Source organism: Pseudochaenichthys georgianus, chromosome 13 (assembly GCF_902827115.2).
Source record: "Pseudochaenichthys georgianus chromosome 13, fPseGeo1.2, whole genome shotgun sequence".
Lineage (NCBI taxonomy): Eukaryota > Metazoa > Chordata > Actinopteri > Perciformes > Channichthyidae > Pseudochaenichthys > Pseudochaenichthys georgianus.
In genome coordinates, this window is record NC_047515.1 from 17,378,368 (window position 1) to 17,397,296 (window position 18,929).

The window sequence follows — 18,929 nt, forward strand, 5'->3', positions numbered from 1 at the left end:
CAACAAAGCTAGCGTTAGCTGGCTGACTGACGTTATTTCGCCGCTAAACTGCACGATATAAAACGGTGGTCTTCAAAGCGGATTTAATCCTCAATCATAATAATAATATTCAAAGTAATACTGGGCAAGTAATGGGCACAACTTACCGTTGATTGACGCGCCATGTCAGCGGACAGTAGCCCCGCTGTCATCCGGTTCGACCTGACTGTGACTGTGACTGACCCAAGCCTCGTTGTTCTGATAGCTCCGCCCCTTCGCTCCAACCCCCCTCCCTCCCCCCACATCTACAGGTGAAAATTACTTTTGCGACACATTTATCGCAAGAAGTGTAGCAAAAGTCAAGACCGCAGATTCGTCGATTTATACTGCCACAGAGCAGATTCGTCAAGTTGTAATGACTGATTTGAGAGGTTGTAATAAATAAAGTTGCAGTTGTAATGGAAAATATATTTAAAAAATGTGTATTTTTCTGCAAGTGAACATTTCATCTCTAAGTTAATTTTTTTCCTACAAGCTACAAAACATTTTTTTTTCTTCTGTGACTTCAAATTTGGTTCACAGTTACGTGGATATTTTTTACAAGTGTACATTTGATTCACAGTTACGTGGATATTTTATACAAGTGTACATCTGGTTCACAGTTATGTGGATATTGTATACAAGTGTAAATGTAAGCACACAAACTCAGATTTTTTTTTCTGCAAGTGCTCACATCAGGTTTTCACGCTCTCGCATTTTGCACCATATCTACCTTCATCAGGCCCGGACTGGCCATCGGGAGGACCGGGAGGTTTCCCGATTGCCTGGCCTGTTAAGTGGCCTGCTGGCCTGGCGATTTTCCTTTTTTAATGTATTGTGAACGCAACGCTGCGCAAATGTGGGTCTGCCTCACACAGGGTGTTGTCTGTCCACACATGATGTGGCCTGCCGACAGGGCTGTCCCTCCCTACAGGCTGATCACACAAACTGCGTGGGGCCTCACCTCGCGGAGGGAGCCTCACCTCGCGGAGGGAGCCGCAAATACGGCGCACCTATGCGCTTATGCGGCGCATAGTGTGGCGCGGCACGGTTGCGAGGCTCAAACTGTTTGGTCACCATTTATGTAAACCCATATTTCCATTTGAGGGGGGAGTGATTAGTAAAATATGCATGAATAAAAAGAAAGAAGGTAAGATACACTTGTAAAACTTGTTGAGAGCTAAAACTAGTCTTTGCTGCTGCCTCAAAGAAGAGCAGGGGGGAGAGGAGGGAGACAGGGGAGGCTGATTCAGGAGCACAGACACACTCACAACTATAAATGACCCAAACATAAATAAATAACTTTCAGTGTTTTTCATATGTTATTGGTTATGGCCATGATTTTATGATTATTGAAATGTATACAGTTCTGTTTCATATAGGTGTTCCAGGTGTAGTCTCTTTATTTTCCCCTCAAAAGGTTGATGCATTAAACTCCAACATTTTAAAATAAATCTTACCGGGGGGCATGCCCCCAGACCCCCCTAGAGGATTTGAGGTCCACCCCCACTTAAAATATGTTCACATGGATAGGTTCCCAAATACATTTGCACAGTTTTTTAAATAGTAACCCCTGTCCATATGTTTATTATTGGGTAGATTTAAACTATAGGGCTATCACTATGGGCAGCTACGCTGTAAATATTTACAAATAAATCCAGCAGAATGGCACAAAAAAAACTGGTAGTGGCCTGGCTGGGTGTATAATTCCCGGCCTGACTTATTGTCCCAGTCCGGCCCTGACCTTCATAAAGATCAGACCGTGTCCGACCTTTTTGGTCATGTGAATAGTTTTCAGATGAAACTCAGCCTGTTCAGAGATAACCTTGCGTCAGATCCCCCGAATTTGACACACTTCCCCGCATGTGGAGAGCTGCGCAATGACATCCCCGAATTGGCCGAATGTGAGATGACGATCCACCGCTACAGAGAAGCCCTTAAAATGTTGCAGGATCAATTCAACAATCGCTTTCAGGATTTCCACGACATGCGAGGCACAATCCAGCTTTTCACTGACCCCATCTCAGCGGTTGTGAATGACCAGCCACCTGAACTACAAATGGAACTGTGCGAACTACAAGGTGACTTATTTTTCCAAATGAAACGGAATGAGAGGGGAGTGTCGTTTTGGAGACTGTTGCCCGAGACTCGCTTCCCTCTCTTGAGAGATTTTGCGCTTAAACAGGCCAGCATGTTCGGGAGCACATACATATGTGAGAGCAACTTCTCCATGATGAAGCACATCAAATCAAAAGAGAGAAACAGACTGTCAGACGAAACGCTGTTTCATCTGATGCAGCTTGGATGCACTGGCATCGATGTTGACATTCCCCTTATTGTGCGTCAGCAGAGACAGGCTACAAGTCTCTTACATTCCAGTTAGACAACTAATGTCTGGGTTAGTGTTCATGTTTATGTCATGTTAGACAGTGGTGTAGTGGGCGTTGGACGCGGGGGTACGCCGTACCCCCACTTATTTGGAGCATGATCTTTTTTGTAATAGTCTAATAAATATAAAATCATTGCCAGTCTTATCAGTTGCAAGTGTGTATTTGTTGTAATAATGACAAAAACATAATACATTTCACAGTAATTATAAAAAATAAATAAAAACGATTTCCTTAAATAATTATGATTAGTCATCAGGCTCGTGACCCCGCGGCGAGCTGGGGGTGTGTCAGTGACACACCCACGGCCAGTTTACCGCCCGCCGATTTTGCGGCAGCTCTTTCCCTCAAGAACGCTAAAGAAAAAGCTCTATAATGGCAGGCAAACCTTTTTTACTTGACTTCTTTTCTAAAAAGAATATAATTCACAAGAAGAAAGAGTCTAGCAGCACCGAAGCTACAAGTGAAGCTGCTACTAGTACTACAGTACATCATCAGAAGAGCCGCCTAAAGACGTGGATAATGCTAGCTAACGTGCACGTTAGCTGCGCGAGCAACGTTCCCCTGGCTAGCTCAAGCTCACCTTTCCCAGAGGTATGGACGGAGGAGATGTGGCGGAGGAAACAAGAGACATACCCGTGGATAGACTGCAAAGCTGGGACACTGGGCTGCAAAGTTTGTTCATCCATATCTGATGCATCAGTCTTCAAAACGCAAGGTGTGTGTGTGTGTGTGTGAAAAAAGCAGCGCTGTCTGCTTATTTGCAATGTAGGCTAGGCCTAATCAGAATAATTTCCAGTCCAGATTCAATGTTTGCATTAGTAGGCTATATATATTTTTCGTTTTGTTTATTTAATAAGTTAATTTCAGGACAACTTTGGGAATTTTGTTTTGTTTGTTATGAGTTTTAAATAGATTTTGAAAGTGGAGATAGAGAGAGAGAAAAGCAGCGCTGTCTGCAATACTGTAGTTTATGCAATGTAGGCCTTGTAGTGCCGAGATATATGGAGTCAGAGGCGGTGCATCGAAGGTGCAAAAGGGAACTTTAATCACAAGCTGCAAAGGACATGTTGTCGGGTCGCAGCCCGGGTCGACAAGAGACAGAGCCAAGAGGGCACACCTATTTATAGGTAACCCATAACATGTCCGTGTGGGAACAATAACCGCAACTGTAGTTCCAGGTTTGAATTATGACCCAGCGGTTAAATAGGTAGTCACCACACAAGCCCCCCCAGAATTCAAACATGGCAAAATAAAAAATATATCCCCACGTCCGTGGAGGAAGCACCACAAGGGCCGAGGAGGGTGGGGCCGCAGGTGAGGACCGGGCCATGGAACGGGCCACGAAAGGGGGCCGCAGGAGAGGGCAGGGGCCCTAACGAGGGCGAGGGCACCCACACCGAGGGCGGGCCGTCGTAAGGGTGCCGCACTAGGTGTTGCGGAGAACCCAGCAGGAAAGAGGGCAACCCGGCCGCAGGCAGACGCACAACGGCGGCGGGCATGAAGTCCTCGGCAGGCGTCGAGGTATCCCCGGGAAAAAAAAGGAGCACAACCCGGCCGCAGGCAGACGTGCCGCGGCGGCGGGCATGAAGTCCTCAGCAGGTGCTGAGGCATCACCGGGAAGCAGGAGAGGCCAGACAGGGTCCCGGAGCACGCCACTCATGGGCCGATGGAGCATGGGCGACGTCCGGAACTGTCGAGGCGAGAGGGGGTCCAGGAGTGCGCCACCCAGGCGTCGATGAACGTGAGTGGGGTCTGGATATCCCCGGAAGGCAGGAGAGGCCAAACAGGCTCCGGAGCGCGCCACCCACGGGCCGATGGCAGCATGGGCGACGTCCAAAACCGTTGAGGCGAGACGGGGTCCAGGAGTGCACCACCCAAGCGTCGATGACACCGTGAGTGGCGTCTGGAACCGCCGTCGAGGTGGTGAAAAAAATGAGAGTGTCCACATGAGGTCAACCGGCTGGTCGAACCTCCTCTCCGGCACCGGAAAAAAAATTGTTAACAGTCAGATGTCAACACGTCGTTAGTTGCTAGCCGTTAGCTGCTAGCCGTCGTTAGCCGTGAGCTGTTGTTGCTAGCCGTTAGCTGCCACTGCTAGTTGTCGTTAGCTGTTAGCCGTTGTTAGCTGTTAGCTGTCGTCGGTAGCTGCTAGCCGTTATTAGCCCCTCGTGGTTAGCCGCTAGTCGTCGTCAGCTAGCGCAGCCAGGACGTGCAGCCGCACGCCCCGAAGAAACAAGCCCACGAGGTAGCAATGGGGTTGCTGGTCGACCCAGCAGGTCGTGCATCGTCCCCCCGTTGGATAGAAAGCCGATGCGGGAACGGCGAGCAAAGTCTCCAGCCTTCTGCGGAGCGCGCACCGAGCCTCAGTCCGCGTGCCGGTGGCAGCCACGGACGTCTCCAATCAAACCCCGGCATTTCGAGAAAGGAACTCGAGTTCCTTTTGCCGTGTTCGGCTCCGTCCCGGAAACTTCTCAAGACGTATCAGGGTCACCAGTGTAGTGCCGAGAGATATGGAGTCAGAGGCGGTGCATCGAAGGTGCAAAAGGGAACTTTAATCACAAGCTGCAAAGGACATGTTGTCAGGTCGCAGCCCGGGTCGACAAGAGACAGAGCCAAGAGGGCACACCTATTTATAGGTAACCCATAACATGTCCGTGTGGGAACAATAACCGCAACTGTAGTTCCAGGTTTGAATTATGACCCAGCGGTTAAATAGGTAGTCACCACAGCCTATACATTGTTTATGTAACGTATGTGCCAGTGTGTCCATGGTTTTGAGTCTGTGTGTGTCTGTTGAGCACAGCGCCGTCTGCTTTTTGCAGTACAGTAAGTAAAGTAGGACTAAGCATACCGGTAGTTTCTGTGGACCTGTCTGCCCGTTTTGTGAGTGCACTGCGCGCGTGCGCACTTGTTTGGCATTGTTTGGGATGACCTAATTTAAAATAGCGTACCCCCAGTAAAAAAATCCCCACTACAACACTGATGTTAGAGCAGGGTTTATTCTCGCCCGCCGCTTCCAGAGGCCCTAGGTGTGTGGCTGGGCTGAGCAGCTGTGAGCGCAGCTTTTCTGCTGTGGATGAGAGGGAGGGGGGGGGGGGGCAGATCTGAGAGGAGGGGGGGGTCTGACTTCATGTTTATGTCATGTTACTGTTTAATCTTAATGCACACTTTCCAATAATTTAAAAGTTGTATTCCACTGTTAAATAACCTGTTCAATACAAACATGCCACTTGTAAAAATTAAATGAGGTTAAAATGTTAACATAGGTTCAGGAGCATGGCCACGCCTAAAACTCCGCCTCGAACCACAACCACCCCTATTTATATCCGGCAAAACTTCCGGCCACTGCTCGTCTCCATCCTTTCAAGGACTGACAGCCAGACCGTGATTCACGCCGCGCTTCATCACGGTTCAAACAAGCTACACTCTACCACCAGAACATTCAACTTACCATGGATCCCGAACTGCTGATCAACTCACCAGAGTCAGACGAAGATCTCTTCGACATCGGCTACCCGCCATCCACGTTTCAGCAGTTGGATCTAAGCCAAGCATCCGAACGGAGCCGCGTGCGCTCGGCAATCAGTGTTCCACACACCAGCCGCCACAGCTCCCACTCAAGCTCCCCCAACGAGACACCTCCAACTCCAGACAGGTCCCAGGCTTCGTCTACTCCGCCAGCGAGGGCAAACAACCGGGGCCACAACAGGCACAGCCAGCTCCAATCTCCCCACCACCGGCAGCCTGCCCTCATTAGCAGCCACTCGCGGCGGCGCACGCGACACGCCTCTCGGACGGAGCCGCGCTCCGAAACGGAGCCTGAACTACGGAGGTGGACATTCACTCAACTCCAACGTTTCCTGAGAGAAAACGGCATCCACTTTCGCCGAAACGACAACAAGGCTAGACTGTTCAATCTCTACAAAGCCTACAGCAGCACAACGGCAAGAGCAACGACACACACAGCTCTCCCTGCTCCAGAGCCAACCACCGTGCGGCGCGCGCACCACGGGTCGTGACGTCACAGGCCGCCGTCCTCCTCCACGGACACAGCCCGACTCACCAGCACCCCCTGGTGGGGGCCAGGTCGTATTGCCCTCTGTACCTGCTCACAGGCTAAACAAAAATCCCCTTGCACATACATCCCTTCATCCCTCCATCCCTTCTTCTTTCCTACCTTCAGCAATCCACAGCAACCCAGCTTCCGCTTACCTTCCTCCTCTAGCAGCTAACCCCGTAGCAACAGCGCCTCACCCAGTGAGCAGACGCTCCGGTCTCCCTCTCTCTGACCCTCGCAGTGAGCAGACGCTCCGGTCTCTCTCTCTCGACCCTCGCAGTGAGCAAACGCTCCGGTCTCTCTCTCTCGACCCTCACAGAGAGCAGACGCTCCGCTCTCTCTCGACCCCTCGCAGTGAGTAGACGTTCCGGTCTCTCTCTCTCGACCCTCGCAGTGAGTAGACGTTCCGGTCTCTCTCTCTCTCGACCCTCGCAGTGAGTAGACGTTCCGGTCTCTCTCTCTCTCGACCCCCGCAGTGAGCAGAGGCTCCTGTCTCTCTCTCTCGACCTCGCAGTGAGTAGACGTTCCGGTCTCTCTCTCTCTCGACCCTCGCAGTGAGCAGAGGCTCCGGTCTCTCTCTCTCTCGACCCCCGCAGTGAGCAGAGGCTCCGGTCTCTCTCTCTCGCCCCCCACAGTGAGCAGACGCTCCGGTCTCTCTCTCGACCCTCGCAGTGAGTAGAGGCTCCGGTCTCTCTCTCTCGACCCTCGCAGTGAGTAGAGGCTCCGGTCTCTCTCACTCGACCCTCGCAGTGAGCCAACGCTCCGGTCTCTCTCGACCCTCGCAGTGAGCAGAGGCTCCGGTCTCTCTCTCTCGACCCTCGCAGTGAGCAGAGGCTCCGGTCTCTCTCTCTCGAGCCTCGCAGTGAGCAGAGGCTCCGGTCCTCTCTCTCTGACCCTCGCAGTGAGCAGAGGCTCCGGTCTCTCTCTCTCTCGACCCTCGCAGTGAGCAGAGGCTCCGGTCTCTCTCGACCCTCGCAGTGAGCAGACGTTCCGGTCTCTCTCTCTCGACCCTCGCAGTGAGCAGAGGCTCCGGTCTCTCTCTCTCTCGACCCTCGCAGTGAGCAGAGGCTCCGGTCTCTCTCTCTCGACTCTCGCAGTGAGCAGAGGCTCCGGTCTCTCTCTCTCTCTCGACCCTCGCAGTGAGCAGACGTTCCGGTCTCTCTCTCTCGACCCTCGCAGTGAGCAGAGGCTCCGGTCTCTCTCTCTCGACCCCCGCAGTGAGCAGAGGCTCCGGTCTCTCTCTCTGACCCTCGCAGTGAGCAGAGGCTCCGGTCTCTCTCTCTCTCGACCCTCGCAGTGAGCAGACGCTCCGGGTCTCTCTCTCGACCCTCCCGCAGTGAGCAGAGGCTCTGGTCTCTCTCTCTGACCCTCGCAGTGAGCAGACGCTCCGGTCTCTCTCTCTCGACCCTCGCAGTGAGCAGAAGCTCCGGTCTCTCTCTCTGACCCTCGCAGTGAGCAGATGCTCCGGTCTCTCTCTCTGACCCTCGCAGTGAGCAGAGGCGCCGGTCTCTCTCTCTCTCGACCCTCGCAGTGAGTAGACGTTCCGGTCTCTCTCTCTCGACCCTCGCAGGTGAGTAGACGTTCCGGTCTCTCTCTCTCGACCCTCGCAGTGAGCAGAGGCTCCGGTCTCTCTCTCGACCCTCGCAGTGAGCAGAGGCTCCGGTCTCTCTCTCTGACCCTCGCAGTGAGCAGAGGCTCCGGTCTCTCTCTCGACCCCTCGCAGTGAGCAGAGGCTCCGGTCTCTCTCTCTCTCGACCCTCGCAGTGAGTAGACGTTCCGGTCTCTCTCTCTCGACCCTCGCAGTGAGCAGAGGCTCCGGTCTCTCTCTCGACCCTCGCAGTGAGCAGACGTTCCGGTCTCTCTCTCTCTCTCGACCCTCGCAGTGAGCAGAGGGCTCCAGTCTCTCTCTCTCTCGACCCTCGCAGTGAGCAGATGCTCCGGTCTCTCTCTCGACCCTCGCAGTGAGCAGAGGCTCCGGTCTCTCTCTCTCTCTGACCCTCGCAGTGAGCAGACGCTCCTGTCTCTCTCTCTCGACCCTCGCAGTGAGCAGACGCTCCGGTCTCTCTCTCGACCCTCGCAGTGAGCAGACGCTCCGGTCTCTCTCTCTCGACCCTCGCAGTGAGCAGAGGCTCCGGTCTCTCTCTCTCTCGACCCTCGCAGTGAGCAGACGCTCCGGTCTCTCTCTCTCGACCCTCGCAGCGAGCAGACACTCCGGTCTCTCTCGCTTTGACCCTCGCAGTGAGTAGACGTTCCTGTCTCTCTCTCTCTGACCCTCGCAGTGAGCAGAAGCTCCGGTCTCTCTCTCTGACCCTCGCAGTGAACAGACGCTCCGGTCTCTCTCTCTGACCCTCGCAGTGAGCAGATGCTCCGGTCTCTCTCTGACCCTCGCAGTGAGCAGAGGCTCCGGTCTCTCTCTGACCCTCGCAGTGAGCAGAGGCTCCGGTCTCTCTCTCTCTCGACCCTCGCAGTGAGTAGACGTTCCGGTCTCTCTCTCTCGACCCTCGCAGTGAGCAGAGGCTCCGGTCTCTCTCTCGACCCCCGCAGTGAGCAGAGGCTCCGGTCTCTCTCTCTCGACCCTCGCAGTGAGTAGACGTTCCGGTCTCTCTCTCTCGACCCTCGCAGTGAGCAGAGGCTCCGGTCTCTCTCTCTCTCGACCCTCGCAGTGAGCAGACGCTCCGGTCTCTCTCTCGACCCTCGCAGTGAGCAGAGGCTCCGGTCTCTCTCTGACCCTCGCAGTGAGCAGACGCTCCTGTCTCTCTCTCTCGACCCTCGCAGTGAGCAGACGCTCCGGTCTCTCTCTCGACCCTCGCAGTGAGCAGGCGCTCCGGTCTCTCTCTCTCGACCCTCGCAGTGAGCAGACGCTCCGGTCTCTCTCTCTCGACCCTCGCAGTGAGCAGAGGCTCCGGTCTCTCTCTCTCTCGACCCTCGCAGTGAGCAGACGCTCCGGTCTCTCTCTCTCGACCCTCGCAGCGAGCAGACGCTCCGGTCTCTCTCGCTCTGACCCTCGCAGTGAGTAGACGTTCCTGTCTCTCTCTCTCTGACCCTCGCAGTGAGCAGAAGCTCCGGTCTCTCTCTCTGACCCTTGCAGTGAACAGACGCTCCGGTCTCTCTCTCTGACCCTCGCAGTGAGCAGATGCTCCGGTCTCTCTCTGACCCTCGCAGTGAGCAGATGCTCCGGTCTCTCTCTCTGACCCTCGCAGTGAGCAGACGCTCCGGTCTATCTCTCTGACCCTCGCAGTGAGTAGACGCTCCGGTCTCTCTCTCTGACCCTCGCAGTGAGCAGATGCTCCGGTCTCTCTCTCTGACCCTCGCAGTGAGCAGAGGCTCCGGTCTCTCCCTCTCTGACCCTCGCAGCGAGCAGACACTCCGGTCTCTCTCTCTCTGACCCTCGCAGTGAGCAGATGCTCCGGTCTCTCTCACTCCGACTCTCGCCGTGAGCAGACGCTCCGGTCTCTCTCTCAGAAAAATAAATAAATAATACAAATAATAAAATAAACTTCGCTAGCCAAGCCGCCGGCCGCATCAGATGACCATTACATGTATGTATGATCTGTACGTGCAGTGTATTTGTAAAGCACTTTGAGAGTCGTTGATAAAGCGCTATAATAAATATAAGGATTATTATTATTATTTATTATCAACCCGCTCAACCAGGGAACATACCGGGGTGCTCCAGACTCCCGAGCGTTACTGCAGCATCTTCGCAGCACGCGCATCCCTCCCTTGCCAATTATGCGGAGCCCCCTGCCCACCCAGCCTTAGCATGCTTAGGCTCAGGGCCTACAACCTCCATTGAGTTTCTAGGCATCACCCTGGACTCAATGTCTTTCCGGGCTTCTCTATCCTCAGAGAAAGTACAGCGCATCACTCTCCTCTTGTCAAACTACTTACAGGCAGACAGATGCACGAAACGGCAGCCGTTAGCCCTCCACGGCAAACGACTCTCATATTCACACTCCGGAATAAAACGGATCAGCTGGGAATTTCTTTCCCCATCCACATCTTCCGCCTGAACTCGTATCCCAGCCATACGAGCCACTAACCAAATACTTCAGCGCAAGATACGATGCATACGCAACGCCTCAACACCCACTCTCTCTCACCGAAACAGGGAAAACGGCCACACGTTTCTGGTTCCAGAAACACTTCCACAAACGTGTCGCTCACTTTGGGGATATGCTCAGAATATTATTCGAGCCATTCCTCCCGCATTGGCGCAGCGTCCACAGCAGCTAGACCGGGCATCCGTATACAACCATCCAGGCCCTCGGCCGCTCGTCATCCCAAGCGTATCACACTTACATCCACAACAATCTTAATGATCTCAGACACGCACACGCTTAAGTCAGCTGCTTTAATCCGACTCTTTTGGGGGCCCGTAATCAGCCCACGCAGATCATGCCGGAGACGGAACCCCCACTCTGAGTCTCCCACTGCACGGACCACAGCTCGTCCTCCCAGATCATCTCTTCACCCCCCTCATATCATTCACATGTTACTTCAATAAACTTACAAACATCACCTTGTTGTGGCGTGGTTCCTGCTAGTGAAATAACATTTCTGTGAACTGATGTTTGTTTTGTGAGCTTATTAGAGGATGTTCCCTTAAAGATAGAAACATATCAATGAAAATGTCAAACTTAGTATATGTGTTAATAATTACATACAATACGTGGAATTTGTGTTTTTGTGTGTTTCCAATTGAATCTGCGGCCCCCTGGTGGCCAGTACATACATTATTTGGCCACCACCATCATCAAAGTTGCCCATCCCTCATCTAACACAATTAAATGTTTAAACCGCTACCTTACTATATATTTTCCAGTTGGTTTGTGTTGTCACTTTTTGAGCCCACACACAATCAGATATGACATAATCACACTAGTTTCTTTTGACTTTATTATTTCATTTCATATAGCCCGCTTTTTATGAGATCAGGTTTAACCTATTGAGACCTGAGAACCAGAAACACTCGAGGCCTGCCAGGCAAGCACAATTCAACATCAATAATATAGTAATAGTAATACGGGAACAATTAATTTTGTAACTTTTTTGTGGGTTTTTGGTACATACACATGTTCACATCAATATAAAGTTTTTCCAAGATGATCGGGGTCCTCACTTGAGTCCTTTTATTTATTAAACACAGTGAAAGCATATTGTGTTAGGTGATTTTGCCTTTCCACACACTTCTTTGAACTATTATATCTTTATAGACGTATTACCACTGGTACGAATTGTATTATTTTTTTTACATTTTCATTTATATATCTGATTTGGTTTAATGGCACTGAATTTCCCCAGTTCAAACAATTTAGCTGATTCTTAGTTTTGTAATAATCTGCTTTACTTAACATGAAGGGGAACAAAAAGGTTGATGCTATGATTTATGATTTAAGACAGTCATACAGTAATGAGGGACTCTTGATACTCAGTATGATGTTGTCTTCTTTTGAGGGGACAAGATCCAATGTTTTGGAGCGCTTAGAAGAAGGAGTTAAGAATTCAGATATAAAAAACATTACAAAATGATTTATAATATAGAATCTTTTAGATGTTTCTCGATTCAGTGTTAAATAGACACATTTCTTGAATTACCTGTAGCAGAGCCTTACTTTACTGTAAGATGTATTACGCAACAGAATGATAAATCATGCAACAATTGTGATTCTTCCAGATGCAAAAGTAGTTTGGACTGGCATAGTGAGTAAAACATTATATATATATATATATATATATATATACACGGTACTACTTCTATTGAATAAACACACAACTACACGTCATAATCGGTGGTAGAATTGCTCTTGGCAACCTTATCTGCATCCTTTTCTGTTTTCTTCTTTTTTCCCTAACCCTCTCAATTTGCATATAAAACAATCCTGACTATATATTGGGTTCTCATCTAACTTCAGTCAAAATGGGCTACTATGAAAATGAATTAAATGTTTGGAACAAAATGAAATACAGTATGTTTCAGAATATTTGGATTTAATGGATCACACATTTAACATCAACACATCTGAATGTTTCGTTTCCCCGTCTCATCAACCTCAGCTGTGTCCTAGCAACCTACCATATATAGGGCATATAGCATGCACGTGATACTGACGCACATAAAACAAATGATAAGTGAGCCTTAAATTAATACATTTTAAACCATAGTGTGACTCACAAAAATACCTGATTAATTAAGAGTTCAATCTAGTTTATATTATTATTAAGCCTAACATTCAGACAATAATAACTAAATGAAAATGGCTCTAACATTAGGAGTGCATGAGTAAACAGAAATGTAACCATCTTGATATAGCAAACATAATTTAAACAGCAATCAAATGTGAGGAAGATAAAAGCAAGCAAAGAGCAGGCAAAATCTCATACATTTTTACAAAATACTTTAAATAAAATTGCAATGTATGCCAAATTAAGTATTGAGTGTCAGACTGTGTGTAGTTTAAGACTAGTATCCCTTTTTTTAACCACACAGCGTTGTAATTATACAGAACAAAGTGCTGTTCCACCAATAGAAACACATTGGGAAAGATCACAATAAAAAGTATTTTTTACAAACCTTTAACAAGTGACATATTTATATGATTGCAGTAGGAAAAGTTACATCAGTTGCATCTTGGCCCCATCACAGATTGATTAAACTAAATATCTTTCCCTCCTGCACAAAACAATTGTTGTTGTGTATTGAGGAACAATTTGACAAGTTAATGCACTTCCGATCCAGATTTAAACTTCTTGTACTACAACACATCAGCATTTCTATGTCCACAACCAACAAAACTGTTAAAAGTGATTTCAGTTTGTGTTCAAGTTCATCCACTGATGAATGTTGTTTGCCCCAACTGAGAGACTACCAGAAAAACACAGTATTGTGAATGTGTTTGCACTTTAAAAGACAAATATCCTCATTACCATCACTCAGGTGCCTGTGAGTGTGACCCTTGACCCGAGCTACTCAGTGAGCAGCAGATCAGAGTGGATACACTGAGCAGCTTCCTTGTTCTCTCAGTGGAGAACTGAGTGTCGCTCGCTCAGTGTCGCTCCTCTGAAAATAAAAAGGTTTGAAAAACAAAAAATAAAGCACCTTGTGTAAAGATTCAGGTAAATAGTCTATTTTTCTTTTTCATAACTTGCAGAAGAGTGTTTCGTATTTCACTTGTATACAGCCCATAAACAATTGGATTCAAAAGTGGAGGTACAAGAAATATTAGCATGCCCATTATCTTTTGCAAGTCGGCTGAGACATTTTTGAACCTATGAGATAAAATTGTGAATGTCCCTACAATCTCAAATATAATCAATATAAGCAACTGTGCAACACAAGTGTTGACAGCTTTGGTCTTTTCCTCAGACCTCCTCGTAACACACATGCAATCAGAATCTTCACATAGGAAAAGCTGAATAGACACAGATACATGCATGACAGCTGTGTTAAACAATCCTATGATATTATTGAGTGTCGTGTTTCCACATGTGAGCTTCAGTAGAGATGGGTTATCACAGAACACATTCATAATCACAGATTTGCACCTGGGAAGCCTTGTCTGTAAGGAGAACAATGATACAATCAAGACAAAGTCAAGACCCCAAACTAGAGAGATAATACATGTCACCACTCTGGGGGTCATAATAGAACTGTAGCGTAACGGCATGCAGATGGCAGCATAACGGTCAAAAGACATTGCTGCAAGAATAAACAGAATTCCACCACCATACATGTGGAGTAAGAATAAGAATGTTGTAAAACACAGAGAGGGTAGTACACCTTATTTGTCTCAGTAACAATGTCTGAAAGTACTTTGTAGCATGGCAGTTATGCCTATCAGATCATTGAGAGGAAACTGAACAGGATAAAATACATGGGCTTGTGAAGATCTTCTTGAAAATGATCAGTGTCATCAAGGTCAGGTTGCAAAAAATTACAACAAATAAATTGCAATACCGAGAAAAAAGATGGGATATCTTCCTCCAGGTGGAATAACAAATGGGTCGAGGGTTAATGCAGAGCTGAACAAAAAAGACGTGTTCTCCATTTAATCTTCACTAGTATATTAAAACAAAAACTGTTATGAAATTAATCTAAAGACAACATGTCACTCTCTTAGAAGAGTGGCATGAGGGATGACAACTTCCCTGCCCATCCTTTTTTAAGTCATGCTACTGCACCATAATTTGTTGACGTCACATGCTTTTGGGATTGTCATTAGCTTTGCATAGATGAATAATATGTGGATTACTGTTAGTGAAGCAACCCTGCAAACTCCAGGTGAACAGCGAAGGCTATTAGGACGTTCCGAAACATGCAAATGTACTAAGATATTCTTAATAATAATAATATTAAAAAAAACACTTATAGCTCCACTGATTGCAAATAAGTCTGATTGTGTTGATGCCTATGACCCCACTTCTTACTTAATGTATTACTCAGTAAAAGTGATCCTGATTAGTTTATGGTCTCAACAAACAATTTCAAGTGTTATTTTAAACAGCATGATGTTCATTTGTAATGGTGGTGCTATTTATAATAAAATCAACAAAAAAAGCTGGAGCTTTGATGGCAAACACTGACGGTTTATTTGGAGCTAAGGCCGGAGAATTCACTAGACATGTCACGGGCCACGATCTGAACACACGGATGAGATGCCAAATCAATTCTGAAGCACCCTCCTGTAGCTCGACAACATTTTAACTAGTTCAGAGTGTAATAATCAACATTCTTCAATAGATAGACCAAACAGCTGAGGGACACTGAATGACATTTGTTGTCGCTTATGGCTCGGGGTCATCTACACCCCGAGAAGGATGTGTTCCAGGTGTCCCACAACAATAACTATCTCTGACCGAAGTTGCCTTGTTGTCATAAACTGGTAACAACAACAAAATGCTTGGGCATCTGCGTCAGAGGGCGAAAGATGACATGCAGGGGAAATGATTCCCTGACACTGTCCTTATAGGGAGGCTAGGGATCATCGTACCAAAATGTTAGTCTATTATTGGCCCAAAATGTTATTTGTCTTTTAAATGACATAACAACTGGGCCTACTTTTCCCAATTACAAAAATGACTCATAGTATCACCGTCTCTTTGCTGCAGGACGGTAAACAAATGATTTTCACTATCACTTTACTCTGTTACATCTACAGTGTGTATGTGCCCAGTTTTGTTATCTAGATTTTGGGTTGGCAGACCCTGGTTCAGCCGAATAAAAAAAACACATTTTGGCCAACTGCATTAGTTAAAAAACCTGCTGCTAATATATCTGAAGTCTTTTTTTTAGTTTCTATTGATTTTAAAATGTTTATAGAGTATTGATATCAACACAAATAAAACATATTTATTCCAACTTTTATTTTATTAAGCTTTTCAGGCAAAGCGCTACTGTAGCATATAATGTATCTATGATACAATACAAATATCCAGAGTTACATCAGCTGGATGCCCCATTACTTTAGGCAAAACAAATGTATTAATGAGCCCCTTTGAGATATAATAAAATGATGTTATTAAACTGTCTCACATTGTAATTAACCCCTGGATAATTAGTAAACCTCTTGTTGATAATAAGATTCCTTGTTGTTTGCTAATGAAGCATGTTGTCTAATAAACCCAAGGGAAGCTGTCACATGGGAGGCATGTCACAATACATCTTGTAAACATTATATTCCTTAACTTTAATGCTACGAGTGTTAATATGTATAACATTTAAAAAGAATACGTTTAAAGTGAGTTGAAGCATCACATGAAATAGTATTTGCTTTGTGTGTTTGTTTTCTCCATTAAACTGCCATGTTTGATAAGCAAGTCCACACTTTTCATTAATATGTCAAATGGCTCAATTAATTAAACATGTAAACCATATTCTAAAGCATTTCTTGTTCGTGTATGTGTCCCAGGAGAAAGATTCTCATTGAAACACAGCGTTGAAGTGGTCACATCAGGCCTTTGGGAATATGGACCTTGTGGATGCGGACAAAAGAGCTGTAAGGACATTAGGACCTCAGTAAAGACAAACCATCTCACCCAAGAGAATGGTCAGGATGGGCCCTTGATAATATTGATTGACCCTCTAATTATTTTCTCTGTTTTTTCTCCGGTTTGGCAGTTCAACAATTACGTGAATCATAATCATGATTATTGGGTTCAGAGATAATTTCGCCTTACAGCAAAGTGATTGGGCTTTCTTTTCAAAGTTAACACAGTCTTTTGATTCTTCAATTTCCCTACAACACACACATCGGTTATGTGAACTTTAAACTATGTTGTCCCTGAACGTATTAATACATTGTAACATGTTTACAATTGTAGTTTACAATGTTTGTAACTGTTTTCTTCTTCTTTTATAATGTCTTATAATAATGATATCAAATGTTATTGATGTAGCCTTTTTTTTCAAAATAAGTTTGAAATTGCTTAAAACTTTTTATGTATTATAAAAAAGCAGGAATTCACACATCCAATATAAAAATAGGTGGAGGTTTTAAAGTGCTTTATAAATAAAGCTGTATTGTATTATTGTATGTATTGGGAAAGGCCTCAGTCAGGGCCCAGTGTTAAAGTTAAGTTAAGCCTTTATGTTCATTCTACAAAAAATACAACGAGATTCCGAGTGCAACTCTGTCCCAGTGTGCAAAAACTCGACATACATAACACGGCAGTAGGACAGACAACATAAGCAATCATACGGAATAGTTAAAAATAGTTTTTAATTTTTAAAGTGCATTCAAAGTGTGTATATATGTGTGAAGATGGTTACGGTTATTGCATTAAGTGTGGTGGCCCAGGGGTGTGTTAGTGTGTATGACTGGAAAGCTGCTTGTATATGAAGACTATGTTGCTGTAGACTCAAATTAAATTTAAACGTAATAGTTCCATCGGTACAAGGTGCCTAAGAGTCTCTAACGATGAGGTCATGTTACTCAAGTTGAATATAAAAGAGATCCAGTTGGAAGCTGCTGGGCTCTGATTCCCACCTCCACAGAGAAGGTACTATCATCTGTGAGAACAGATGCTGATACAACACTGGGCCTGCTTGGCTTTGCTTAGCGTCATTGTGGTGTAACATTTAATGTCAATTTAATGTATCTAGGTCTTTACATTTGATGTACTTTATTATTAGTTTCCACTACCACAAAACACATTTTGCTAAAATGGTTATAAAGTATTTTTTGCAGGAAATGGACACTGAATCAACTCTTGAGAAAGTAAGTATTGTCTTTAAATGCATAATGTTTTTAACTTTTCTATTGAATTAACGAACGTTATGTTTGATTTGTATTAGTGATTATTAGTATTTAATGTTGTACTCACATTGCACCTCTTGTTTTTTTTCTTTGTGTTTGGGATCTAGAATCAATTGCAATGAGTAACAGAATTATGCCTAATATATAACAATGCACATTATTTCGACCTACTGTATCACTATTAAAGCTTCTAACATGTTTTTCTCTCTCATTTAGGTCTTTCATCAATTTAAAAGAATGGAAAGCAACAAGACAAGTGATATCATAGAGATCCAAGGCTTTGACATATCTCCAGGGTTCATCTACCCTCTATTTTTCTACTGCTGTTTGTGTACCTAATCTTGCTCTTCTCTAACATTGGGAGTCCTAGTGCTTATCATCACTGAGAAGAGTTTGCACCAGCCCATGTACATCTCTTTTTTGTAACCTGTCTGTCAATGATCTAATAGGGAACACAGTGCTACTGCCTCAGCTGATGGCTCACATCATCTCAACAGAACGCTTCATCACCTACAACCAGTGTGTGGTCCAAGCCTTCTACAGCCACACGTTTGGATCAGCCTCACATATGATCCTGATTATTATGGCAATAGACAGATATGTGGCGATATGTCATCCTTTGAGGTACAGCTCAATCATGACTAGCAAAACTTTGATTGCACTATCAGCCAGTGCTTGGGGGGTGTCCTTGGTGCTGGTGTCGGTTTTGATAGGTCTGACAGTGAGGCTCTCCCGTTGTAGTTCCTTTATTCAAAATGCTTACTGTGACAACGCATCACTCTTCAAGCTTTCTTGTGAGGATGTGTCCATCAACAATATTTATGGACTCTTCTTCACTGTGCTGCTTTTTGGTTGCTCAATGGGAGGTATTGCTGTCACATACTTTAGAATAGCTGTCATTTGCTGGGTCAAGAAAAACAAAGAGAGAGAGAGCAGAGCACTTCAGACCTGTGCCAGCCACCTTGTTCTCTATCTCATCATGCTCTGGTCAGGGTTTTTAACTATCATATTGCATCGTTTCCCAAATTACCCAGATTTAAGGAAAATTGCTTACATTTTATTCCATGTGGTCCCTGCTAATTTAAATCCGATTATTTATGGTATGCAAACAAGGTCATTGCGTGAAAAGATTATTCAAATTCTGCAAAAAAAAGTGACTCCAACCTAATCTGTCTTCTGCACTGTGCACACTTGTATCTGGAACATAAT

General features: G+C 46.2%; 2 protein-coding genes across 2 annotated transcripts; one reads left to right on the forward strand and one right to left on the reverse strand.

Moving 5' to 3' along the window:
- Nucleotides 1-13,577: 13,577 nt before the first annotated feature.
- LOC117456983 (olfactory receptor 52E8-like) lies at nucleotides 13,578-14,513 on the reverse strand. The gene is given in 6 exon segments (XM_034096857.1): nucleotides 13,578-14,210; nucleotides 14,213-14,282; nucleotides 14,284-14,320; nucleotides 14,323-14,355; nucleotides 14,358-14,405; nucleotides 14,408-14,513. Coding segments are annotated over 6 exon segments (927 nt in total).
- Nucleotides 14,514-17,957: 3,444 nt separating this feature from the next.
- Nucleotides 17,958-18,888, forward strand: LOC117457749 (olfactory receptor 52N5-like). Its single transcript, XM_071205244.1, is given in 4 exon segments — nucleotides 17,958-18,036; nucleotides 18,039-18,079; nucleotides 18,081-18,134; nucleotides 18,136-18,888. Coding segments are annotated over 4 exon segments (927 nt in total).
- The last annotated feature ends 41 nt before the right edge of the window (nucleotides 18,889-18,929 follow it).